At 42.4% G+C, this 27,187-nt stretch overlaps 1 protein-coding gene across 2 annotated transcripts; it reads right to left on the reverse strand.

The window, feature by feature from the left end:
• Positions 1-428: 428 nt before the first annotated feature.
• YBX3 (Y-box binding protein 3) lies at positions 429-24,336 on the reverse strand. Of its 2 annotated transcripts, XM_079774287.1 has the most exons (10): positions 23,794-24,336; positions 20,030-20,093; positions 19,010-19,043; positions 15,737-15,826; positions 13,833-13,955; positions 10,372-10,575; positions 4,620-4,717; positions 2,812-2,983; positions 2,036-2,135; positions 429-982 (listed from the first exon to the last, which is right to left on the reverse strand). In XM_079774287.1, the coding sequence occupies exons 1-9, from the start codon at positions 24,059-24,061 to the stop codon at positions 2,070-2,072; spliced, it is 1,119 nt and encodes a 372-aa protein (XP_079630413.1). In that variant the 5' UTR covers positions 24,062-24,336; the 3' UTR covers positions 429-982; positions 2,036-2,069. The 2 variants fall into 2 exon arrangements, with proteins under 2 accessions (XP_079630413.1, XP_079630414.1); XM_079774288.1 differs by lacking the exon at positions 10,372-10,575 and having other exon boundaries at positions 23,794-24,333.
• Between the last annotated feature and the right edge of the window lie 2,851 nt (positions 24,337-27,187).

Consider the following 27,187-nt stretch of genomic DNA (forward strand, 5'->3'; position numbering starts at 1 on the left):
ACAGTAGCAAAATTACAGTTATGAAGTAGCAACGAAAATAATTTTATGGTTGGGGGTCACCACCACCTGAGGAACTGTATTAAAGGGTCGCGGCGTTAGGAAGGTTGAGAATCACTGATCTAAAGGAAGCAGTTTAACCTGCATGCCATCCACTCACCTCAGTGAAGATTACTCAAAAGATACAGAGGACCAGAGAAACAAAAGGATGCCTAACTGCTGAACGCAGACACCAACTTGTTCATTCCCAGACGCACATTCCAAACGCATCTACCACCATCTCAAACGCATATGCCTACGTTTATTAGATAGCACGAGTGCACCTTTACGTTTGGTTTTGAGCTTACTATTAAGTCAAGTGAATTAAGTGGGGGGAAAAGACAAAACACACGCTGAGACAGGAAAACATACTCCAGTTATACACCTTTTCCTTTCAAGGGTAAAAATTTTATTTTTTGAGGAACTTCATGCTGCACATTTTCAGAGAGTCGCATAAGAAAGCAAAAATGTTATCCTCCCCTCATCTAGAAATAAATAAGAAGAGCATAAAATTTCTTTTTAAATCACGACACTTGGAAGTTTAGCACCAGCATCCAAAATGAACTAGAAAAGGGAACAAAAAAGCATTTACTATATATTTCAGATTTCTTTGGTTGGGGTTCTCCCCATGTGGTATTAATATTTCTTCTTTCAATTCATATTACCAAAACAGTAAAAACCAGGAAAAAAATATAAACCTAGTGGTTGCCGAAACTGGGGAGGTTGCTCTCTTGTCTTCTGTGCAGGCATTCCAGAAAAATTGCTGGAAACATTGGCTGACATTCTCGTTTTGTACTTGTTTCGTAAAGAATAATCGTAAACATTCCAATGTCCACATCTTGGTTATTAGTCTTCCACTTTATTGCTTGGATGTTTCTTTGGTGTTGGTAAGGTCGTGTCTGCTTTTTGTTTCGTTTTTTGAATGGTCATTAATTCTTTAGGTCACCTGGAAAGAATTAAAATCAAACTTATAAAAAGTGACAAAATGACCAAGAGTTAAAGAATAAAAAGACAAAAATAGCCTGTTTTCTTGAAAATAAAAATAAAAAAAGTATTTCAAAAGCTCTAAGCAAAATGTACATGCTTATCTTCTCTAGATTTGTAAACTGTGCATTGATTTAATGAAAACTCTTTTCCATAAAATATTTTTATAAATGAGAACAGTCAGTACATAATAATGAAACCACAATGAAGCTTAACAAGCTAACCTTTACAAAGAGGTTATTCTTTACTGCTCTGTTTAACCACTTCCCAGGTGTTATCTCATTAAATCTTTGCAAGGACCTTGGTGGATAAAGTCTGTTGGTGTTCCCATTTTCCCAGCAGCAGACATTGCTGAGGCAGAGGGTGAACGAACTGCTCAAGATCACCTAGCAAATGAGCAGCAGATCCTGCCCTGGATGGACAGGCCTCTTGGCTCCTACACATTGTCCCCACTGCCTCCAAATGAATTATGTTGCTTGTCAAAGGGGAAAAAAAAAACCCTCTAATTTATTCTACAAATCTGTCTCCAGATATTAAAATAAGGCCTGGTCAGGCACTTGAAAATGATCAAATTGGCCACTAGGTGTCATAAAAGTAAAACTTCCAAAAACTTTCTTATTGGTATACCATATTAACCTTTTGCACTCGGATGTCGAGTGTGACTCGACACGGTTAGCATTAGAATAAAGGAATCGAGAAAAAAGCAAGCGAGTGCAAAGGGTTAATACTATAATAGTTAAAAACTGTCTGTCTAGAAAAAAGAATTTGGCTCTCATTACCTGTCTGAATGCTTATGTCCCCAAAGCTTAGCAAAAATAAAAATAAAAATAAAAAATCTCAGAGATATTTAACCACTCTTTCTTCAAAATCCCAATGGAGATGAGGGGATGGTCCAGGTAAATCACAGAACTAGTTTAGACTGATTTGTGCTCTGGTTGAGAAATCAATGACATTTAAAACAAACAAACAAACAAACAAAATAAAACAACATAAGCCTGGGCTACCAAGCTCTTACCTAGTGATGGTGAAGGTGCCTGGGGAGCCTGATGTTACTCAGCACTGCTCTGCTCGGTGGCCGGAGCAGGGTTCTCGGATGGCACGTCACCTGCCTTGGTCTGAAACACAGAACAAATTCACACACCAGAAATGAAGCAATTCAGGTGACAGTGGGAAGTTCAAGACTAAAAAGTCTCAAAAGTTGGGAGTCCTTTTGCCTATGGAGGCAAATCGCCGTACAAAATTTTATCTACTCTCAAGTATGAGTCAAAAATCAGTATCACAAAGAATGACTTCCAAATAGCAAATTAAACACGGCCACTCTCCGTAACAAAAAATCTATGACACACGATTACTTTCCACACACCTAGAGGCGGGTTCCTCTCTGTAAACGCTGTCCTTTACTTGGACAGCCCTAAACATTTTGGCTCTGAATCCCCACCAGGATGGGTAATTCATTCAAAGAATGTCAATTTAGTTAAACTCAAATATTTGGTTTGTGTTATGTGCAGAGTATACTCTATGTATGTATGGACCTTAAGCAAAATGTTGATATAGATATATAGAAAATATATGTGAATAGATACTACTTACATATAAAATTTTATGTGTAAATAATTATTTATAAATAACATTTTACATAAACTATTATATGTAAAGATACATATTTTTATATATACATATATTTAAGTATAGGCTATCAGACGATAAAACCACTCTTAGAATAGAAACTGAAGTTTGACATGATTAAGAATAACCTGGCACCACCCGCTCCGAGGGGCTGGCTGGACTTACCTCTTTGCCATCTTGTGAAGGAGCATTAGGAGGACGGGGACGGCGCCGATAGTTGTACGGGCGCCGGTATCCGCGGCGAACGGATGGCTGGTTTGGACCGTTGGCCGCTTGTTGATTCTCTTTATCTTCAGCTTCTCCCACAGCTGGGGCAGGGCGTGGGCGAGGAGGTCCTCTAGAACAGAGATCACAAAACAAAGGGAGAAGAAGTGCAACGAGACAGGGACTCTCAAGAACATAGGTTTCATTCATTTTTAGAAATTAAAAAGTCAAAGTGACCAGGTACTTATTACTAGAATTATGCACAGGCTAATAAAACAAATGGAACAAAGTTTTGGTGGGGAAAAAACCCCACCATTTTCCCCTTTCACCTGAATACCTATTTGTAGTGAATAAACATACCCTGAACACATACTATATTCCTACCAGGCACTCTGATAGGCACTAAGGAGAGGAAAATCAAAGAAGGAAAGTGGTCTGGTGTCCGCCCTCCAGGAACAGAGCTTCGTGGAGACTATGGCGATTAAACATGGGAAGAAAACACCCACCACGTGCCAGAGCCTGTGCTGGAGTGTTTACACGTTAAGTGATTTAATTTCAACACCAATTCTGTGAGTTAGATTCACAGTGAGAAAGCCAACAGGTTTAGAGAGAGTAAGTACTTGTTTGAATCACATGGGATGGCTGCTTTTATAGGTCAAAAAGGTCAACTGTAACTCTGCCAGGATCACGCAGCTGGGAATCGACAGAGCTGGACTCAAATACTGTCCTGTCTCCTCAGTTTTCATGAAGACATTTCTATGAAGTATCTCTTATTTGAAAGTCCTTAGCAATCAATCCTTATAGAGTGATTATGCCTAAAACTAGAATGAATTGTGAGAAGAAAGGATGCAGAATGGTACAAATCCTTTCCCCAAATACTACACTTACTGGTACTCTCCTTTCAATCAACCCCTATTGCCGAACTTCAAGGTGGTCTACATGTGATTCAGGAATGAAAATGCTTCTTCACTTACCTCAAGGACAGGGCAAATAAACAAACAGGAAGGCTTACAATACAAAAAGCTGAAAAGGATCTTAGGAAATCTAGTTCAATTTGCAGTCTTTACAGGGACAGAACACAAATAAAATAACCCGCTCCTCCTTCACTAATATTAACATCATGGGTAGTGGTATTTATTGAGCACTTACTATACCAGGCAACATACTAATTATCTTAGTTAGATGCTTCGTTATACATTTAACCCTAATGACAACTGGTAGAATAGCCGTTAATGTCCATTTTACAGACCTAGTACTAAGTCTTAAGAGAGTTCACAAACTTGTCAAAGGAGTTATAGCTACCAACTGCAGGGTGGGAATTGAAACAGACAATTTGATCTATAGCCTGATTTAACCCTTACACTAGACTGGCTCAGTTAACAGAATATGTAGTATCCCAAATACTCTCCGGCACTCCATCTTCCTCCATTTGTAGCACTACCAGTGAATTACTCATCAATTAATTTCTGCTTATTTCATTAAATATAATTTAAAAGTAAGTATCAATTTATAATTAAAACATAAGAATGCTATCAAATACAAATAATGCCTTGGTACAGGGATAACTAAAAGTTTTATTATTTAGGGAAGGGGGAAGTGTCACAGGCCATCTGAAAACATAGACTGCAGTCTCCCCTAAACACATAACGAAAGGAGCCACATCTTCTATTACATAATAAACCCTCAGAACAGACCCACAACATCCTCACACATTCTACCGTCACTCCCGGGTCCTTCAGCTGATCACGCCTTAGTGAAATGCGACGTACCTACGGTACCTTGGACGGTAAGTTGGATTTCGATGAACCGGTCCCTGAAGTTGAGCTCCCTCTGGGACGCCATCCTTGATCTCTCCAATCTCACCGGCCTACAAGGGAATAGGGCTGGAAATGAGTGCCGTGCTACAGGATACAGCAAACACAGAGCACATGGTTGTATTCAGAACTTTTGAAAAGAAATAAAAATGCTTCCTTACAAAGCTGGGAACTCTCAACTGTAACAGTAAACTATTTCCTGACTAGATCTTTATGAAGGGTAGAAAAGAAAGAAAAACTCGCTCCCACTTATAACAGTATTCTGCCTTATTCCAGAGCAACTAATTTCATTTCACAATATTAATTTAAAGTGCTCCATTCATCTCTTCAAAAAAAAAACCTACTACTTTTGAGCAATAAGAATCTTTTCAAACTCAGACCTGCTAATTCTACAAACTGGGTATCCCTTCAATATCACTAATGGTTTCTACATTCAAAATTTCTCTCACACCTTATAATCATGCTTTCACCTGCTTTCTTCCTTTCACAATTTCTTCCTTGTATTTATTTGCACTATTTAAGCATAACATTTAAAAAATAAAGTATACTTTCTTGATGATAAATTTATTGTAAGCTGTGGGGAAAAAATAACTTTATTGTAGAACTTCTAGAGGAAGAATAACTAAAAACTAAAAAAAAACCAACAACGTAAAATAAAAAAACCCACCTACCAACCTCTGAAATTCCAACAATCTCTAAAATTCATTACAATAGAGTCACAATCTCAATCATCTTCCCCCCCCCCAAAAAACTAACATCCCTTTCTTCTCCATATTTCACTAAGAAGCAATCAGAAAATATTTTCTACATTGTTTCACTACAGAATCTACTAAGCTACCTATATTTGTAATTGTCTTCTCTCATTACACTGGCTAAGTGGTCCAAGCTCATATCCATGGCCAACCCCCCTCTCTCTCTATCCCCCCTTCACTGTGTATTTTCTCCCCTCTCTGCTCCATCATTTCCACCCAAGCCCATGAACATGCTGAAATAACACCCATAGTTTTCAATTACTTTATTTTGAAATAATCACAAACGTAGAATCTAATCCTCAGACCCCATTCAAGTCTCACCAATAATGCCCTTTATAGCAAAAAAAGACCCACTTAGCACCATGCCTTGAATTTAGTTGTCTCTCTTTCTGACACAGTTCTTCAATTTCTACTTGGTTTCCTATGGACTGAAGGGTCCTGTGTTCGATTCCGGTCAAGGGCACATGCCCGGGTTGCAGGCGTGATCCCCAGTGGAGGGCGTGCAGGAGGCAGCCGGTCAATGATTCTCTCTCTCATCCTTGATGTTTCTAGCTCTCTCTCCCTTCCTTTCTGAAATCAAAAAATACATATAAAATAATAAAGTAAAATTGTTCTTTAAAAAAAAAAAAAAGATTACAGGCCAGATAGTCTGTAAAATATACCTCAGTGTGGGTTGCTGGGTGTTTCCCAGGCTCTAGTTTGTGTGGACGGCAGGGAAGCCACAAAAGCGACACTGCGTTCTTCTCACTGCCTCCTGCCCGGTGGAGTCTGGCTCCAATTTGCACCCTACTGACAGTGTTGGTGTTGAGCAGTAGCTGAGGTGGTATCTATCTTCTAAGGCTCCTCTGCTGTAGGTTTCCTCTTTTTATTTTTCTAAATATGTTTTTATACATTTGGGTGGCTTTTTTTTTTTTTTAGAGAGAAGGGAAAGGAGAGAGACATCGATGTGAGAGGAAAACACTGATTGGCTGCCTCCCACACGCACCCAGACCAGGGATCGAGCCCGCAACCTAGGTATGTGCCCTGACCTGGAATCGAACCAGCAACCTTTTGGTGCACATGACTATGCTCAATCAACTGAGCCACACTGGCCAGAGCTAGGTTTACTCTTTTCTCCTTTGTAATTAAGAAGGATTTTGTGAAGTAATTTCAAAGTCTATACATATTTCATTCCTCATCAAATTCAATACATTCATGTATATCTATACAGACTCATGGTTTTCTATTTTATTCAATGGGTTATAATCTGTTACTATCATTACTGGCCAATGGGAACCCATTCAAGCTGCCTCATGTCCTTTTGACATGTCTCCAACATTCTCTGAGTACTTCCTTGCTTTCTGGCATGACAAGATGTTCCAGGTTCATATTGTACTTTCTCTGGTTCAGATCTGAAATCAGCCATTTCTCGAAAGGAGCTTCCTTTTATTAGAGAATGGTGTTTAGGAAGCTCAATGCTATCAAGGTGTCACTGATTTCAGGCCATTTCAGTGAACAGAAATAAGGACCACCACATACAAATATATATGCACACATACTATAAACTATACATATATAAATGAGTGTATGAATGTATGAATGTGTGTGTGTGTGTGTGGCATTTGATCTGCCCATCTAATGTATCATGAGTAAGTAGTTGGTGAGGGAAGGGCTAAGGGAAACCAGGACAGACCTCACTCAATGTAAAAATAAAATCAACCCCAAACCTTGCCCTAACCTCAGAACCTCCTCCAGATACTGCGCCCCATTTCTTTGAGCTCCTTTACAGAAATCTATGCTAAAGGAAACCCATCACCACCACAGAAACCTCCTCAAAGGGGAAGAAAATACCTCTTCTTCCCCCTCTTGCCCCGCCCCAATCTTGGCTCTCTCTTGAATTCATTCTGACTAGATTTTTGTTCTCACCATATCACTAACCTCCCAAGTTACCAAACCCAGTAATCAATTCTCAACCTAACTTCCTCTATTTTGGGGACAGCATTTCCTCTTAAAATGCTTTTTTTTCCTACCTGTTCCTTCTCATGTCATTTGCTAGGCTCCTCATCTTCCTAGTCGTCCATTGGCATGCCTCGGAACTCGGTCCCAGGATCAATTCTCTACCAATTCTCACCCTATATGAAGCCTTTTAATATGTTTTTATGACTCCAAAGTTATACCTACAGTCTCATTTCTCTTTTTCAGGTTCCCTTCAGCCTTTGTACCTGCCAATCCCTTTGCCATGCATGCCCTTCCCAGTACCCCAATAACTCGCTGCCTTGCTCCCTTAGGTCTCTTCTCAAATATAGCTCCAAAGACTTTGTCAACCAACTTATTTAAAATGAAACCTTCTTAACTCAAGCCACTTTCTACCTCTTGACTCTGCTTTGTTTTAATTTTTTTGACTACCTGACATCTCCACTCGGAGGTAAAATTTAATGTGAAGAAAAGACCTCCAAATGATTCCCATCTCTCTCCCAAAGGTTACCTTTCTTCAGCCTTCCTATATTCGTTTAAATAAAAAACTTAGAGGTATCCTCCACTCCTAAAATCACACATGCACTCCAGCATCAAATGCTGTCACTTTCATAGTGAAAACATTTTTTGAGTCTGACCACCTATCACACCTCCACTGAAAGCACTCTCATCCATGCCATGATCCTCTCTCCACAGCAGCTGATCTTACTACCTGCGGCCTCCCGTGGTCCAGGCTCCAAAAACAGTCCAATGATCGCTTAAATCTGTTTCTTCCCTGTTTAGATTCCTTTACTGGCTTTTTGTCACATTTACAGTATGTTAACAGTCCCTATCATGGTCTATCAGGCATGCTTGGTCTGCCCTGAGCTCCTAGCCCTCTTCTCTCTACTCATCCCAGCCCAACCACATGAGTTTCCCCTCCGTTCTCTGAACACACAAACCTGGTTCTTCCTCAGGAACTTTGATTAGGGAAAAAAATAATAAAAAAGACAGAAACAACAATACGTATAGAGGATGAAAGCTGACTAGAATGAGAAAGTGGGAAAAGCATGCATAGATGGATTGAAGCTCTACCACTTCTAGTCCATGTACCTTAGGCAAAACTTGCTAACTTTTTAAAATACTCAAATCCCTTCATTTGTAACAACCACAACACAACAACCGTATGGAACCCATCACCATCTTAAAGCTGCAGGGAAAACTGAGTAAGAATTGATTTCACAAATGCCAACCATTTGGCAGATGCCAAACAATGTTACTTCCTTTCCTCTACCATATATTTATTTTCTCAAAGACTGCAAATACTTGATATTAGTTCAGTAACCAATTCCACTTAATTTCCAAACACACTGATTATCTTTAAGAACACGGAATCACTTGGTCACTGACCATGCTATATTATGTTCTTGGTACATAAGGGAAACACTAGTGGCCTGCATACTGTTAGTTTTCCCTGTTGTGTCCAATACATGTCACAGTTTTTGTATATTGTAGAAAATATTAGAAAGACTTTTCTATATGACCTCCGTAATTTTTACCATCTAGAGATCTCTCAGTACTTGTAAGTCATTACACTGACAACCTTGAAGTAGCCTAGTTTTATGGAAGGAAGTTTCAGGAATTTTCACTTGATGTTATTGGTTAGCTCACTCAGTGAACATCCAAACATGGTATGTATTAGAAAGAGCGTAAAGGAAAACTGTTGAAAAAAGTCTTAAGAAAGTTTTTACTTCAGATATGAAATGTAAAGTAAAAAAATCCAGGCCACGTTTAAAGAACTATGCATATATTTCAAAAATTAGTTTTCAACCAGCATCTGCAAATGATATTCTACATGGCACTCCAGAGTCACTTCACTCTCAACCTTCAAATCTAAGGTGAAATATACTTTATTTCAAATACAGAAAAGAATCATCATGTGCATATGCTAAATACTAAAAATGGTTACTTCAGGAAGGTACTATCAACACTGAAAATAAATGTGCATTACAATCTCACTGACTCTTCCTGTCCTCCTAGCAGCCCCAAGTGCTGCCCTAACGGAGCCTACTATGCCTGTGCCTCATGTACCCAAGCTCTCCATATACGCAAGTCTACTTGTTATTTTTAGCACGTTTGTCAGGGACAGCTGTTAAAGAGTGGAAGAGAAAAAACAAGAAGCAATGTAGAAAGAACACAGTCATGCATGATGGGACATGAGAAGGGTAGCAAAGAACAGACTGAACATAGTGTTCAGTCAAAACACTTAGTGGGAAAACAACCCAAGGACACTAAGAGGAAGTATTTGTAGCCAGTGGTAACAAAAAGGATGCCCTGTCCTAAGTTTCCCAAGTTTCCAGGGACTGGGAAGTTGCTATAAGGCTCATTAATTACAGGTCAAGTTCACAATAGTTGTATCAATATCTTGTGATTGAAAAAAGAGGAGTAAATCAATAACCAACCATCTTCACCCTCTGGTAGGGTTTCTTAATCAACACCATCTCACCTAAATTAAGGACTTTACAGGTGTTAGCTATCCTGAGGCATCGCACTGAAGTCTTTACCTTTGATTTCATCATAGTGAGCCCCACGGTGGAGGCACATTATTATTACCATTTAATGTATGAGTAAGTTCATCTCTCTACAGTTTGGTTTTCTCAAAATTTCACAGATAATAAGTAGCAGGGGCAAGATTTAAATAAATCCAGGTCTGTCTGACTTCAGAGTTTAAGCTCTTAAGCATATCATCGGTCTCTCTACTTTTATTCTTCCATAAACTAGAAACTGTAACCTACCCACTGGTGCCCCCAGTTGTAGGCATGGCTCACGCGGTTGTGCTTTTAGAAATGTTACTAGATTGAAAGACCCAAGGCCTTGCCTCAGCGTTTGCAGCACCAGGAAGCCACAAGCAAGGTTTTGTTTCCAGCGGCTGGTGTTGGAGGAGGAGGAGGAGGAGGAGGAAGAGGCAGAGGAAGGATGGAAGGGTGAGGATTGCTGAAGAGAAGTCCCAGGTGCAATTTTACCTGCATTCTGTTGGGATGGGGATAGACCCGTGAGCGACGGTCAAAGGTCTGTCCCACGTGGTAAGGCGGGAACCGCCGCCGGTACTGAGGGCGATACTGGGGGCGGCGCAGCTGACTCCTGGCCCCAGAGAACTGCCCGTCAGTGGCAGGGGGGTCAAATCCTTCACTGCTGCCGCTCCCTTCCTCCTCCTCCTCCCCAGCGTACTAGCGAAGCAAAGAAACAGAGATTCAGAAGAAGTTTCAGCAAGGAAAGAACCAAAGAATACCACTTAGGGTGAATATCACCAAAAGAAAAATATCTCCCCAAAAGGAATAATCCTTTTTTTATACAAAGTGCATTTAACCCAGATCATTATGTGATAATCTGGGATAAACTACATTCAGATTAAAATAGATCTATGCAGATAAAATACCAAGAAGCAGAAAAGCAAAAGCAATCACTCTATAATAATTTTAAGTCATCTAATTAGGATTGATGAGTATCAATTGACCAACCACCCAAAGAACATCTACAATGTTAATAATATTTACCTTGGCCACAGGTGTGTCTCCCAACATTTGCCATCCACGGGGGCAAAGTCAGGGCAGTCAAGAAAAAATATACTTTGTAGTGTTATCAACAGTTTGTTCCACATAGTATACTTCCTACAGCTATTTTCAAAGTGTGGACAGGGTCTCCATAACCCTTCGGGGGGTTATCAAGGTCCAACTATTTTCATAATGCTGTGAGGATGCTAATTGCCTGTTCCCATCTCATCATCTCATGAGTATATGGTGGGGTCTCCCAGAGCTACATTGACATGTGGTCTCAGCAGACTGAGTGCAGGAGATATGAGAACTCAGCTGTCTTCTATTAAATCAAACATCAGAGATTTGCAAAAACATCAAGCAACACCACGCTTCTCACTCAATTTCATGGAAAAAATTAGCTTTTCTTTATATGTTCACGAATAAAGTTTTAATTGTACATTAACAGATAGTAATAAGTAATAGATACAGGTAGTTTCTAAACATAAATCTTAATGCCCAGCCAGCATGGCTTAGTGGTTTAAGTGTAAACCTAAGAACCAGGAGATCACGGTTCAATTACCGGTCAGAGCACATGCCTGGGTTGTAGGCTCGATCCCCAGTGGGGAGGCATGCAGGAAGCAGCTGATCAATGTTTCTCTCTCTCCCTTCTTCTCTGAAATCAATAAAAATATATTACTTTTTTTAAAAATATATAGGTCTTACTAGCAAAGGGAATTATTGACCCATTATGTAACTTTTCCTGTATTCCAACTACCGTATCATATACTAGTAGTATATACTTAAAAATAAAAGCTAATAGCCAAACATCCCTCAAAAAAAATTTAAAATCTTACTTTAAAGTGGGATATGCCGATGCCAAAGTAGTCTTATAGGAAGTAACTATAGTTATTAAAAATAGCTAAATTAAAAATTAGCATAATGACCCATTTCTCCTGGAGGGTGAGGATATTTAAGTTTTAGAACTCTCCAGTTCAAGCCAACATGGGCAACTAAATTCCCCAACAGGAAACGCTTCAACGAGCTTTTCGGACAAATCAAGCCATTATAAACTTTGCATAACCTGAATCAGATGTGATCCCAATTACGTAATGACGTATTAACAGAAAAAAATGTTCACCAAAATATTAAGTGGGAGACTTCATACATTGTTTTTTCTTTTAGGCTTTTTGTTATCTTTTTGAGCTGTACACAGACAATCTCTCACTTTTACAAAATGAGAATAATGGCAGCACCATTAACAAACATGCTCTTGAGCTCTAAGGACTTAAAAACATTATAACAAAAAAAAACATTTATGTATACTTTCAGAATTTTGACATTTCTAAATATTTTGTACATGAATGACTTCAAATTTCCAGCTGAGGAGAAAAGTCTCTAAAGGGAAAATTTCCACTAAAGGTTCTACCACTGTATTCTGAATTAACCCAGGAGTCAAAGTAATTACAACTACAAGCTCCGTGAATCTGATGAACTTGCGTTAACCTGACATAGTAAATGCTCATTCCTACCTCCACCCCCTGCACAGCTTATTGAAAAAACAAAACAAAAAACAGAATAAGCAAAATGTGGGTAAGAAAAAAACAGAAACAGAAAAATAAGATGCCATAAGCAATCTGATAAAAATCAATTTGGGCAGGGTGAGAAGATGACGGACTGAAGAGGGAAAGCATTCTGCTAAGCAGAAAGATGTAAGTCTATCAAAGCATGGGGATAAACCATTCTCAACCTGCATATATTTCATTCTGGTGAGATTTTTCAAGTTCTTCTTGGGTAACTGGCATAGCCACAACCCTGCGCCCACAAAACATCTGGAGTTTTATTCTATGGTGTCAGTCCCAGGTACTAATTCTAGAAACATCAAAAAGTGACTCAAATTTATAGAATCCTCACGACCACAGATAAATGGGATTCTTTTTGGGTGCTTTACAAGTATTTATATTGCGCCTCCTAAGAAAGCTCTAGCCAGAGACTTGGTTGTGAAGCCTTTCACCTGGATTGATACCAATCTGAAGAACGATAAATCCAGACAATTACTTACTACTTCTACACTTTAAAAAATAAAGCAAATGCTATCCTACCTAATAAAATGGTAATATGTAAATTGGGCCAGCGGGAGGCACAGGAGGCGGGACTCGGGGTGGCCAGGGTAGCCGACTGGGCCAGCGTCTGCGCCATGGCTGTGCTGCAGGACAGAAGGGGCCTCTGGGGCAGCGAGCTCACCTCCCGCCGAGGACCATCAAAAGCGGGGGAGCTGGGGGCCTGTCCGCTGGTGCACCAGGCCTTTCAGAAGCCTCCAGCTCCCCCGCGATCGAAAGCGAAAGCGTGTAGGGGACCCTACATGTGCATGATTCAATCATGCACTGGGCCTCTAGTGCTAAATAAAATAGCCACTTACTTGAGGCAAATTTAATATTTCTGCAGCCAACACTGTTTATTGCCTCTTCCCAATCTATCCCCATTCTTCCTTGCCAACCAAACGCTGATTTTCTTAGAGACCAGCAGTGCCAGTGCCAGTGCCAAGGGATGAACCACAGGTTTGAGCCAATCCCATTCCCCTTCACCAGTGAATGCCCGAAGGAAAGATTCTGGTCCCGGGAAAGAGCCCAATGAAGAGAGTGCCTTTTTGACAACCTTGGCACAGCCTACCTTAGTTAAGCTTTCTTGTTATAAGATGGTTAAATGTCTGTTATTTGCAGTCAAGTACATACAAACTGGTACAACTTTTCAACGGCAAGTTTAATGAGACCAGTGGCTATGCATAAATTCTGGGTATGGAAATTTTCCATCAAAACCAACAAACAACAATCATTAATCATTTTGTGTTTGTGTTGCCAGGAGAAGACACCGTATGCATCTGCTCTAAGTATGTACACTCAATTTCAGATGTGAACATCTTTGCAATCACCAATTAGGAAGAGAGGCCAACATACATTACGGGGAGGTCCACGGCGTCTGCCATAGTAACCGCGTCTGTAACGGCGCCGATCAGCAGCATAACGGCTCCCTTCTACAGGAACTCCATCTGGGCCAGTCACATTGGCTGCTTCGGCACCCTGAGACAGAATAAAGACACCCTCAAAATTTAAAAGAAGCTAGGCCAGTGTGACTCAGTGGTTGAGCATCGATTTGCTGGTTCGATTCCCGTCAGGGCACATGGCTCGATCCCCAGTAGGGGGCGTGCAGGAGGCAGCCAATGGATGTTTCAATCTCTCCCTTCCTGTCTCTCAAAATCAATAAAATCATATTTTAAAAAAAATTTAAAAGAAGCTAACCCCCCAAAAACAGCCTTAGACAACCAAAATGTTAAAGACTAACAGACTGTACTATAAATTCCTGTTGTTAGACATCAAAAGTATACCCAGGTTTTAGTATTGAAATGTATACAGCTTGTTTGCTCACGCAGCCTACACTCTGCCTTCAGGTTTGGTCATACTAGGTTCAAGAGCAGTGTGTACCTCTTTGACGAACACAAACTGGTCAATGTAACACAACTGTAAAAGAAAGAATGCTAGACCAGGAAGGAATATTCCTCAGTGGAAAACAACTGAGATAATGGTATCTTGCTAGAAAATGTTGAAACCTATGTTACCCTGAGGTACCAAGAGAATTCCCATTCATGGGCTCACGTGGCTCTGTCCAGCAATGACGACCAAGAGCAAAACTTGGGGGCAATGGGAAAGGGTCCTTGATTTAGTAATAGTTTCCATACATGTAGTTCCTCTCTTTAAACGTTCCTATTCTCCTCAGAACAGACTTAGCATTCTTATTCTCTTACAGAAAAATGAATAAAATAATGCTTCAAGCATATAAAAAATTAGAGCCTCAAAACAGTGTATTTCACACTCTATATCAATTTGTAAAACCTCAAGTTCTGAAAACATAGAGGTAAAATTACCTGACAAAACATACAGAGGCAAAATAAACCTGACAAAGCAAAATTTTAGAGATCATTACAGGCCAGCATTTGTTGGTGGATGATTCAAAACTCCAAGAGATTTGCAAGATACCATGGGGATCAAATCAGTAAAGACATCATTTAAATTGCTATATTAAATGAAATAAAGTGTTTTTCTTTTAGAACAGAACAGGTTGGGAGCGACTAAAAATACAGACTATGGAATGGTATGTATGTATGTGTGTGTGTGGGAAAAGCACATGCGGGGAGTTAACTAGTGATTCACTCCATTATTAGTTTACAATTCAGCCGCCACGATTAAATGCCATGGTGGTTGTAACATATACAGCTTTAAGATGATTTTTTAATGCTATGGTGTTTTATTGATATCTATAATAGACTGCTGTCTAAAAGCAAAACAGAAAGGACATAACTAATATTGGAATTAAATAATATAACAGCATTAAAAATATCCAGGTACATTTCAAGATGATCAATTAGCTTCATCTGAATAAAGTTGTTAATACAGTCCATCAAAAAGCCTCTAGCTTTCCAAAACCTAATCCAAAGATTCAACTGAAATCTTCTTTGAGATTAAAACATTCTTCACTGTGTATTACTTGTATTATTAAAAATCACAGCCTGAAAATATTATTTGTGTGAGTAAATTTTCACCCCATTTAAAATTCGCTTTTCCTTCCATAATTAAATAGGATTCATCATTTATTCAATAAGAAATTAAAACATCCTTTTATAATATAGATCAAAGAATGCTTATAATGACATCCAATAATCAAAAATATTTCTACTTAAAAGTCACTTCTTCCTGTTAACACAAAAACATCCAAAGTAATGTGAGTTCGTAAGGGGCTGAGAGAGCATTTACTCTGCAAGAAAACTTAAGTGCCAGCACTCTGAGACCCAACCCAACCCGCTCACCTTCTCTCCTTCAACCACATCAAACTCTACAGTTTCTCCATCTCCTACACTGCGCAGGTATTTCCGTGGGTTATTCTTCTTGATGGCAGTCTATAAGAAGAGAAATTCTAAGTAAAGTATATGTCAATACTGGTAACATTTCATTGCTTCAAGTTTACTGGGTATATTGAAAACACAGGTGACTTATTATTACTTTTTAAAATTATTCTCCTACTAACCTGAATCTCTAAAATAACAATAAAACAAACAAACCACTATAAAAAAACAGAATGTGTAGTTGTATTCTGTTACAGCCTCAACACTTAGTCGTGATATTGGATATATTAGTTCCCTCAAACTAGTAATCATCGAAGCTCTATCAGTGGGAGTGGGGATGCCTTTATAAAATCTTACACACACAAGCACACATTTTAGGTATAAAGGTTTCTGTAGACAAGACAAGCTGCTAACTTCAAAAAGTATTAAAGAGCCCAGCTGGTGTGGTTCAGTGGTTGAACATCGACCTATGAACCAGGAGGTCACGTTTCGATTCCCAGTCAGGGCACATGCCCAGGTTGCAGGCTTGATCCCCAGTATATGGGGTGTGCAGGAAGCAGCCAATCAATCATTCTCTCTCATCATTGATGTTTCTATCTCTCCCTTCTCCCTTCCTCTCTGAAATCAATAAAAAAATATATATTTTTAAAAAATATTAAAGAATGTGTGTGAAAGGGAGGAGGAATGGTGAACAGGAAAAATGAATTAGAAAATGCCAAGGTGTAAATATTTCTGATAAAATATGCAAAGTTACCTCAGGAATCAGAACATGGCTGATAATCTGGCCTTTCCCCCAACCTGCCCCCATTTTATGGATGAGGAAACATGAGGCTAAAAGTGATGTATCCAAGGTCATATTCAAGATGCAGCAGGGGAGAGGGTGGATGGGGGGTAAGTGGGGAAACTCATATACCTGTACTGCATCTATATATGTATTCAATATTTTCCCCACCACACCATGCTGTGTCCCTGACAATACATTAAAAGGTTAATAAAGATGTTACCCTGCATTAAACATCTGCACCTAAACATCTGCTCGTGAGCAGACCTTTCTTTTTCAACCAGTAGAGGGAAGTGGAATAAGTCCTGCGATGAATTTCCATTTCTTTAGCTGGTATCTCTAAATAGTTAAAGGGGCTCTGAGTTTCTATGGAACTAGGTCAACCTTATTTTATAAAGCGATTAGGCATGTGTAATCCAGCCCTTCCCTTACTCTTGAGTAGGAGGGAGGGGGGAAAAAAAAATAAAAGAATGAGCCAATAGAGCAGAGACTTCACCCACAGAGGAAAAAGGCAGTTCAGGACAGGATATATGCGCACGCAGCCTGCCGCCTGAACACTCAGCCATTCCAAAGCCAGCCCCTCCCTGCCGGCTCCTTCCCCTTTTCCTGTTAGACTGGGCAGGCCTCAACACAGGGAGGTGACTCACCACACAGCCTCACAGGGGCTGGAATCAGGTCACACGCTCACTCACAGGCCAACAAAGCTGGCCGCTAGCACAGAAACTTGTGCGGTCCTTTTACTCCAGCCGTCACCCAACGCAGAGGCCTTTCCCCAACCGGTCTATTAACCTCTTGGTATTATAAGCAACCCTTCCTGTCAGTCTGCTATGACTTTAAAAGTCAATGTACGTGAACAACAAAAAAATCTACCCAAGTCATCTCGGTACAGCTGAAATACATCCAGTCAAGTGGACATGTAAACAATAAAAACCACAACCAGAGAGCTTCTTCTTAACTATCACTATCTCCAGTCACCACCCGCCCCCCGCCCCCCGCCACACACCTAAACAGAAGGGAACAAAAACACTGAAAACCAGATGCTTGACAGAGCCCTGTAGGTAAATATGCTGGTGACAGTACCTGCCTCTCTGCTTCCCTGCTATACACTAAGAACTACACACATAGGTGGGACAATTCATTGAAAACGGAATATACAAAAAAACAGTAAGGGTAGGTATGTTTCCTTTTCACCTCTTTTGTAAAGTAAGTCCAGGATACACGGCAATAGAATGAAGAACATCCTAGACTGAGATCCTGCAGCAGAGACGCCCATGTTTCCCATATGTTACCCATTTTCTACATTTGCTTCGCTTCTAAGGCAGCGTGGGGCCCTCTGACCTGGCCATGTGCTAACCAGGCCTACCTTTAACAGGGGTGAGGACGAGTCCTGGGAATGGGGGGTTTCCTCACGTCTCACACGCACACCCTAACCATCTGCTTTGCTGTGCTGTTTACTTCAAGCTAGAGCTGCTCTGATAGAGGAGCTTTAACCAACACCCACCCAGGCAAAAGCCAAGTGGGTTCTGGCCAAACGCGAAGGGGAACCACACAGTCAGGAGAGCAGAACACCCAACACAGAAACAACGTTTCTGCTGAGGACTCAGAGGGCCCCAAAATTAAAAAGTGGCCTAACTACATATCACTGCATGCCATTCGAAAATAAAAACTGTTTGAAAACAGTTACTATGATGGAACCGAAGAGCTTGTCTGCCCATCTTAATATGTGGAATTGAGCTCTCTTGCCAAAATAAGAATCACAGAAAGAGTTTAGGGCAGTGTGCATTTTCCTCCCAGGAGCACACCCACACCACAGGCATGCATCTCCTAAACTGTAAGGGACCCCGGGACACTTGCAACCAGGGGAGCAATGGGTGGCAGCAGCTCGTCCTGGGCTAACCCGAACCTGTCTCCAAGGCACCTTTTCCCGCCTCTCCAGTGAGCTGACAGCAGCCCCGCCCTGGCTCCCTTCTTTCCCATGGCATTTCTGCAGAGCCAAAGCGGCCCCGCCCAGGCTCTCCGGTGGCTTCTCCTCTCATCCTAGGCCAGTGATGGCGAACCTACGACACGCGTGTCAGCACTGACACGCGTAGCCATTTCTGATGACACGCGGCCGCATGCCGAGGATGAAACGTTTGCTGCTCCTGAGGATGAAACATTTGCGACTAGAGTCTTGGAGTTAGTTTTTTCCTCAAAGTGACACACTGCCCGAGTTATGCTCAGTTTTTTGGCGACGTCTGACACACCAAGCTCAAAAGGTTGCCCATCACTGCCCTAGGCCCTTCCTTGTTTTACTGCCCCCAGTTTTAATACACATACTCTCAAAATAAAGAATATAAAAAAAAATAATTTGGGGTAGAATAATGATGTACATGACTACATTTGGGAATGGGAAACAGCACATTATCAACACCCCACTTTTCACATATATAAAATGTAACATTTATTACCCCTCTTACCTGATGCACAAATACATCTTCTTTGGTGTCATTTCTGTTGGAAGATAAAAAGAACACAATTAAAAGGTACTAGGTATGTGAAGGAAAACTTAAAAAGAACAAATGTTTTAAGAGTTTAGATTTCAAAGCACAACACAAATTTTTGTTTGTCCTCTAAACTCAATTCAGATGCCTGGACTCAACCCTCACTGAAAACTTCTAAACCCCCAAGGCACCCACCTTGCTCCTCCACATCACCACAGTGCTTAGATGCAAGTGTACAGATGCCACACACTGAACTGTCCCTTTCCCCTCATCTCTTTCTAAGTCACGTGGGATGTAATCAGAGCCCCAGATTTCCCTCCCGGCAAAAGCAAAGCGAGACAGTTAAAAGGACAAGGCACAGCTGTGATCTAGGCTCTCCTTACACTGAAACCAAAAACAGTCACCCACCCCCCCAATCACCCCACCCTAACTCATCCCCCCACTCTCACCAAAACAGAAGTGGGGGGGGGGGTGTTTCAGAAAGGGGGAGCGAGGTAGGAGGGGGAGCAAAGCAAATGACAGTATCATGTGAAAATGTAATACTCCCAACAGCCTGCACTTACTTCTCATTCCTATATGGTTAGGAGTTACCATGGCTTAAAGAAAACACTAGTTTCTACACAGCACTTGGCCTAGACCTGGGTGATAGTTCCAGCTCAATTACGCACTAGTTGTGTGACCTTAGGAAAGTGGCCTGACCAGTCTAAGCCTCTGTTTCTCCATCTCTGAGATTATGGATATGGACTCCATTACCCTAGGCTCTTCCCACTTCTGATTTATCGCCCCCACCCCTTTTTTTCTTTTAATGACTAGATTTTATAAAATAAGTTACTTATCAGTGTTCTGGTAATGACCAGTAGCTTAGAAATGAGAATACTGATAGTGCTTACAAATCTTAAAACTTATACAGGTCACTAATCAAGTATGGTAAAAAAATTTTTAACAATTGGTACCACAACATAAGTATGTATTTAAAACATGCAGAGACATACATACCGATTTATAAACCCATATCCATTTCTGACGTTGAACCATTTGACAGTGCCAAGGACTTTGGTGGCTAAAATAGATTAAGCGGATAAATTAGTAGCTGACCTACACCAAGAGATAAAGCTCATATCACTTAAGGTCTTGATAGCATTATACAAAGCCTAAACATACCTGAAGAAACCATGAAAAGCTTAACTCCAAAATATAATAGAAAAAGAAAATGGAGCAAGTGAAGATATTATGGGGAAATACTTTTCAGAATCTTCCCTGTTAAACTTTTCAGTAAAGTCATAAGGGTGGTCATAAGTCTATTTAGTTCTGCAATAATTAAAATTGAGAAACACTGTTTAAAGGGGGTGGGGTGGGGGAAGCCCTTTTAAGTTTTAACACTGAAAAATGTTATTAGTGCAAAACAAGAGTCACAATGAAAGAGAATGCAGGTAGATGAACAAGGTAAGTACAAATGACCTTAACACACTGCATTCACACTTGATGAAGTGAAATAGTAGCTCCCAGTTAATCTACAAAGATATAACATAAAGTAGCCTGCCGAGCTGCCAGTTGGGGCCTATCAGAGTCCAGAGTAATAATAGAACTGGTGCTGTCTCAACCTGGTTCTGTCCTCACCACCCGAGACATGATGGAACAGGCCTTTTCAAACCACAGGGATGAATTTGGGCTTCTGTTTCACTGCTTACCCTACTCTCTGCAGTTGGTGGGAATCAAAACCCAGAATTTTCTATAAAATTCCCTCTTAAACTTGATTATGGGCTTTACTTTGCATCATGGGTAGGACCATTTCTGTACCCCAGATTTCAACAGAATTTAAGAGAAAACCCAATAGTATGGTCATGTAAGTTGTACTTTGCAGAGTCATAATTATTTCAGCCATCAAGTACGATTTGAGATGGCTCCTTTAAATCAACTGTGAATGTCAAATTCAGCATCTCTAGGAAATGCCTCTGCCTAAATTCAGAAAAATGTATAAAGCAATTATCAGGACTCAGTGAAACAGGGAATGTGACAATGAAGTACCTTAAGAAAAAAAAAAACACAGCAGAGAATGAAAGTAACAATTAACATTAATTCATGCTGCCTCTCTATGAGATTAACTTGCAAGGATAAACAATAAGGATTCAGTTCTTTTAACTCAAAACTAAAACAGTAATTGCGACTTGCTTTGCTGTGGGGAGGGTTAATTCTGAGTGTTGCTAGATTGATATTCTTGAGGAAATATTTTAGCTTTCTTTGTAAAAAGAAGAAAAAAAAACTATATTCTTTATGCCTCCAGAGTCATTCAGCCCACTGCTGACTGAGCAATCTCTGGCTGACACCAAGAAAGGAAGATCTCCCAGTGAAGAGATTAAACCATTAAAGCTGCAGTTTTAGGCCATTCGAACTAGAGCAGTAGGGCCAAGAAGAAGAAAAAATTATGTTTTAGATCCAAATGTGCACAGAAGTGGCCTGTTTTTGATCAACCATATGCTTTTCAGCCATACATTATTTCAAACGATTTCTCATTGTGCCTCCTTTCATTTGCCCTAGTGACCTAGGAAAAGATAAATAAAACCGTTTCTGACTCATTTTCATATAAGTAAATGTCTATCTACCATTGTCAAAGGAAAAACCTTGACTAGAAAGCCAACACTAATATAATAGGGAAAAAGATTAAAAAAATGATTTTCAAGTCTAAAGTCAATCAAGGCTGAAGGTTATTTTACTCCCCAATGTAGTTTTAAAAATGTTTCCTAATTCCACAAATATTTCTAATGACTTCATATGGCCAAACACATTCATATACACTTCTTGGTTTAAAACCATAAGCTCACGCACATATACACAGGGTGAAGAGCAGACAGAGGAAGACCAGATGGCTTTTCACCAGAAGGGAGTTTCCCTCAGGTAAACTACTTTTCCTGGCCTATGGTTGGAAAAGTAGTTAGACTCTGTAAAAACTAGAATGGGAGACTCCAAAACCCAAATTGCATTTCAGTCAGCCCTGTGCCTGGCACACTGTAGGCATCCATGTGTGTGCCTGGCAAAGGAAAGGGGATGGCAGAACACAGTGGACAGAGACAAGCTGTTAAGATGTCATTCTGAGAGCCGGAGTAAGAGTGGAAAGATGAAAGACTTCCAGACCGGTCACCAGGATGTGGTGGAGGCTAACAGCAAGTGGCGGTTGGCAAAATTAACTTTATCTGTTTTCCTTCATCTTTAACAATCCAAAAGGTTAGTTCAGATCCAAAGGGGTAGATGGATTAAGTGAAAAACCTCAAAATTCCCTTTGTACAACAGAAAAGGAAAAAAGAAGAAAGGGAAAAAAGAAGGAGGTATCTGTACATTCCTTTGGATAACCCCAAGGTTGACTCTCTCAGACATTTGGCGTGAAGTCTTCCAAGAAACACTTGTGGGAAATATCACAATTCAACGACTCTCAGTTCAGCAGAATGAGGGCTATTCTATGTCTTAACCTGCACAGGTTGCATTTAGCTTGTTGTTGGCAGTGACTGAGAAAGCCCTGGGAATTTAAACGGGAAAACGGGGCCTCTCCAGGAGCGGAGCATGGAATCATATTCCTTCCTTCACATCACTCCCTTAAGTTTTTCTTCCTAGAAAAACGGGGAAGGCTCGGAGAGATCCAACACACCCCACCCCAAAAATACTGAAACTGTCTCTGAGGGATCCTACATCATCTCCTGAACTTTCCTGTTTGGAAGCGAGTGGAGGAGACAGGCACACACCCTGGAGGAAGCTCTTCGCCGCCCACCTGTTGTGTAAGCCTGTCTAAGGCCCCACACGGGGCGCGCTGGGGAGAAGGCTGGAGTGGGTGGCGCGCGCCAGCGACGCCCGCAGGAACCCTCTGCGGCCCTGCCCCCCCTGAACCCGAACGTCTCATCTGCCTACTTCCTTCCCCAAGTTACAAAAGTCCTAAGATAACGATGTGCTCAACAGACGTCAGACCCACCCTTCCTACCACGTTTTCCCAGCTGCTACACCAAACGCGCTCCCCGCCCCCCCGCCCCCAGTCCAGGAAGAAGAAAGCGGGGTAGCGATGGGTCCACAGGGTTTCTGCAGCAGTGGGCGCAGGGTGGGGGGACGCAAGACACGAAACCAAGACCCAAGGGGATTGCAACACCCCCCCCTTTCCCAGCATGTGGCCCACAGAAGCATGGCGCCCTTCCCGAGCCAAAGTGGGAAGGGCGTCAGGGACAGACACCTGAGCCTCCCAGCAGGAAGCCTTTCCCCCTTTTCCCCCGCTTCCGTCTCCAACCAGCCGCCTCGCTCTTCCCGAAAGGAGATCCTTTCCCCACCCAGACCCCCAAGCATCCCCTCCAAAGTCGCCGTCCCACGTGTCCCCTGCCTGCCTCCATCCACCTCCATCCCCGCCCTGGGTCCTCTCCCGCACCGCCGCCCCCTTTCTCCCGGGGCGGAAGCCCGCCCCGCTTCAGGGACGCGCGACAGGGACCCCAGTGAGGACGCAACTGGCCGGCCCCGGACCCCGGGGGACGCGCACCGGCCGGCGGGGAGCGCCGCGCGCCACGCGCTCACCTGGGAGCGCCCGCAGGGCCGGCGGCTGCAGCCACCTGCGCGCTGGGACCCCACGTCCCGGGAACCCACCCCCCGTGCGACGCCCTGGGAACCCCGCACGGCGTCCCCCTCCCCGGGGGAGTGGGGGGAAATGCAGAGGGAGGTGCCCACACGTGCTCGGCGGCCGGCTGCTGCCGCCCGCCCCGCCCAGGGCAGCCCTTCCACTCCCGGGACTGACTCACCGAGAACTTTCTTCTCCGCGTCTTCGTGGCCGGTGGGGGCTGAAGAGGCGGGGGCCGCGGGGCCCGTGGGTGCGGGGGTCGCGTCGCCACCCGGGTTTCCCGCGACGAGCACCGCGGGCGCCGTGGCCGCGGCCTGGGGCGCGCCGCCGCCCACCGGGCTCTTGGGCGCGGGGTCTTGGGGGACCGCGGCGGCCGCCTCCGCCGGAGCCTGCGGGAGGGCGGTGGTGGTGGTGGTGGTGGTGGTGGTGGCCTCGCCCGCCTCGCTCATGCCGCCTCCTGGGCTCTCACTCGGGCACCTCGGTGGCGGTTGGTCGGCGGTTAGCGCGGCTGGTGGTCGCGGCGGCCGGGCTCGCTCTCGGGGAGGCCGGTGCGGATCTCGCGGCGCAGGCGGCGGCGGCGGCCGGGGTGGGGTCTCGCGGCGGAGGCGGCTCGAGCTCTCGGGCTGCGCGCTCGCTCTTGGGCTCCTCGCTCGATCTTACTGCCCCAAAAATGGCCCCGCACAAGTTTTTCTAGGCGGCGCACGGGCCGGGGAGGGAAGGGCGGGCGAGGGAAGAGGGTGGGGAAAGTTGGCTTCGGAGTTGGGCACCGACTCTCATTAGCATTTAAAGGCGCCTGGTGCCCTTTGCTACCCACCCATCCGCTCGGGACTGGGGCGCAGGGGCCGGGGCGGGGAGGCCAGGAAAGGAAAGGAAAGCAAAGCGAGGGGAGGTCTGGGGTTTGCAGGGCACGCTGGAGATTTCTGAGGAGTGCGCCCTGCTGTCCCCTTTGTTGGAGAGGGGCGGAGAGATCGCTTCCCCGGGACCTCGAGGCCACCTGGAACTGACCTCTGGGAGAGGAAAGCGGGGCATCCAGATTGCGCTGCGCCTGTCTCCCCCAAACACTTGTTTTTACTCTACGTTGATCAAGCACCGGAAACTATTTGCTACAGCAGTTAAGAACTGGCATGATAAAAATCTTTAAGACTATCTGACAACTTACTCCTGAAAGACAATTTACGGATCATTTCACCTCTAACCCACAGGTGAGGAAATTGAAGTCCAGCCCATGGAGAATTAATTTACACCCATTTAACAGACAAAGAATGAGCTGTTAATGTGTTTTAAATAATGCGGTTTTTTTTTAAAAAAAAACCTGAATAAATCCGCATCCTCCCTTCTGCTCCAATTGCCTGGGCCATCTGGTGAAAGCTTCAGCCACTGAGCCCTCAGCCTCAGGGATGACAGGTACGGAGAAAAAATCACCCAATAAACGTTGCCCCAGTTGAAAGAGCCAACACGGCCTTTACAGAACGGACTGGGTTTTGCTAAACCATGTACGTGCCAGAGGGAGTATGACTTGTACCCCAGCACTGTCTGGAATACAGAACGATTTGGTCTTTGCTCTAGGGCCCAGGCAAGCGTAGGTATAAATTTCGAGTGCTGCTCTTTATTAACCGAGTTAACTGGGGCTAGGTATTCAAGAGTCGGTTTCCTCCTTCATGAGAGTTTCTGAAAGGTGCAATGGAAAGTAGATAAGATTATCACAGGTAACTCCAGTGTCTGGTCTCACAAAAGCTCCCCAAACCATTTACCCATTTTCCCCCCTGGAATTATCTGTGGCTGTCTAAGTGTAACTCATTATGTTAACACTGGTGAGCCCAGAACCTAGCATAGAGCTGGAACACAGTAAATGCTTACTAAATGAAAACAAACAAAAGACCAAATTGTTCCAAACTTAATTACTTATCAATACATTAATTACCAATAATTATGAAATCATCCTGCATTATTGCTTTCTTACTCCAGCCATGGAAAATACTCATTAAATTAATTCTTAGAAAAGAATAGCAAAACATGGGATTTTTTACTTTTTCGTGTACTTCATCAATAGTTTTAAAATTACAAACGCCTACATGTTTTATTTTGATTTAGTTTGATTTCAATATAGAGCATACAGAATGTTATATATCTATATATCTATATATATATATATATATATATATATATATATATATGTGGGTGCTTAAAAAATGCTAGTCTAAAAATAATTTTAAAATGCTGGTCTAATTCTAAACATGATTAAATCACTTAATATTTTTTAAGATTATAGTCATAAACTTGAATTATAAGCATGATTTATTCTCATGAGGACTGGCCATTGACTTTCCTATCCAACAAAATAATTATCATTGCTATTTACTATGCAGAATTGGATTACAGGAAAAACTGCAATATATATTATTATTATCAATATATATATTAGAGGCCCAGTGCACGACATTTGTGCACTGGGGGGGAGGGGCCTTGGCCCAGCCTGCGCCCTCTCGCAGTCTGGGATCCCTTGGGGGATGTCCTCCAACGGGGGTGGATCGGGCCTAAGCCAGCAGTCAAACATCCCTCTCACAGCCTGGGACCCCTTGTTCCTTACCACCCTCCTGCAGTGGAGGCGGGAGAGGCTCCCACCTCCACCACTGCTGTGCTCGCCAGCAGTGAGCCCGGCTTCCGGCTGAGCAGCACTCCCCTGTGGGAGTACACTGATCACCAGGGGGCAGCTCCTGCGTTGAGCTGCCCCTGGTGGTCAGCATGTGTCATAGTGACCGGTCATTCCACCATTTGGTCAATTTGCATATTAGGGTTTTTTTTATATAGGATATACATATATATATATGTATATATATTTATGTATGTATGTATATATGTGTGTATGTATAGCTATATATCTATGTGTGTGTGTGTGTGTATTCACCCTTGGAAAATAATTCATAACTAACAGGTGTGGCCTCCAACCTCTGGAAGACCCTAACATAATTACAGATGCATCCTGGAATTTCCTAGAATTTGTGCTGGACCGGCTCCCGAATCTACTTATTTTCATCCAAAAAAAGCAGTTTAGCAGCTGGGTGTTCTTGATACTGGGCTAAATAAATCTAGAGAATTAGTTAGAACAAACATGATCTATATTGTTTTAATAATCATAACAAGAGATCAACTTGGATACAAATGCTCATCAAGTCAAACATTCCTTCACTCACTCATTCACACACTCATTGGCACACATTTACTAAGCTCACACTGCTAGACAAAGCGCTACATTGAGTATCCAGTGTTGATCAAGATGGAGCTTACTCTAAGGCAGTGGTTCTCAACCTTTCTACCAACCATAAAATTATTTTTGTTGCTACTTCATAACTGTAATTTTGCTACTGTTATGAATCGTAATGTAAATATCTGTGTTTTCCGATGGTCTTAGGCTCTACAGCAGCGGTTCTCAACCTGTGGTTTAGCGACCCACAGGTTGAGAACCGCTAGCAGCATCGCCTAAAACCATCGGAAAACACAGATATTTACATTACGATTCATAACAGTAGCAAAATTACAGTTATGAAGTAGCAACAAAAATAATTTTATGGTTGGGG

The sequence above is a fragment of the Cnephaeus nilssonii genome (assembly GCF_951640355.1).
Source record: "Cnephaeus nilssonii genome assembly, chromosome: 6".
NCBI lineage: Eukaryota > Metazoa > Chordata > Mammalia > Chiroptera > Vespertilionidae > Cnephaeus > Cnephaeus nilssonii.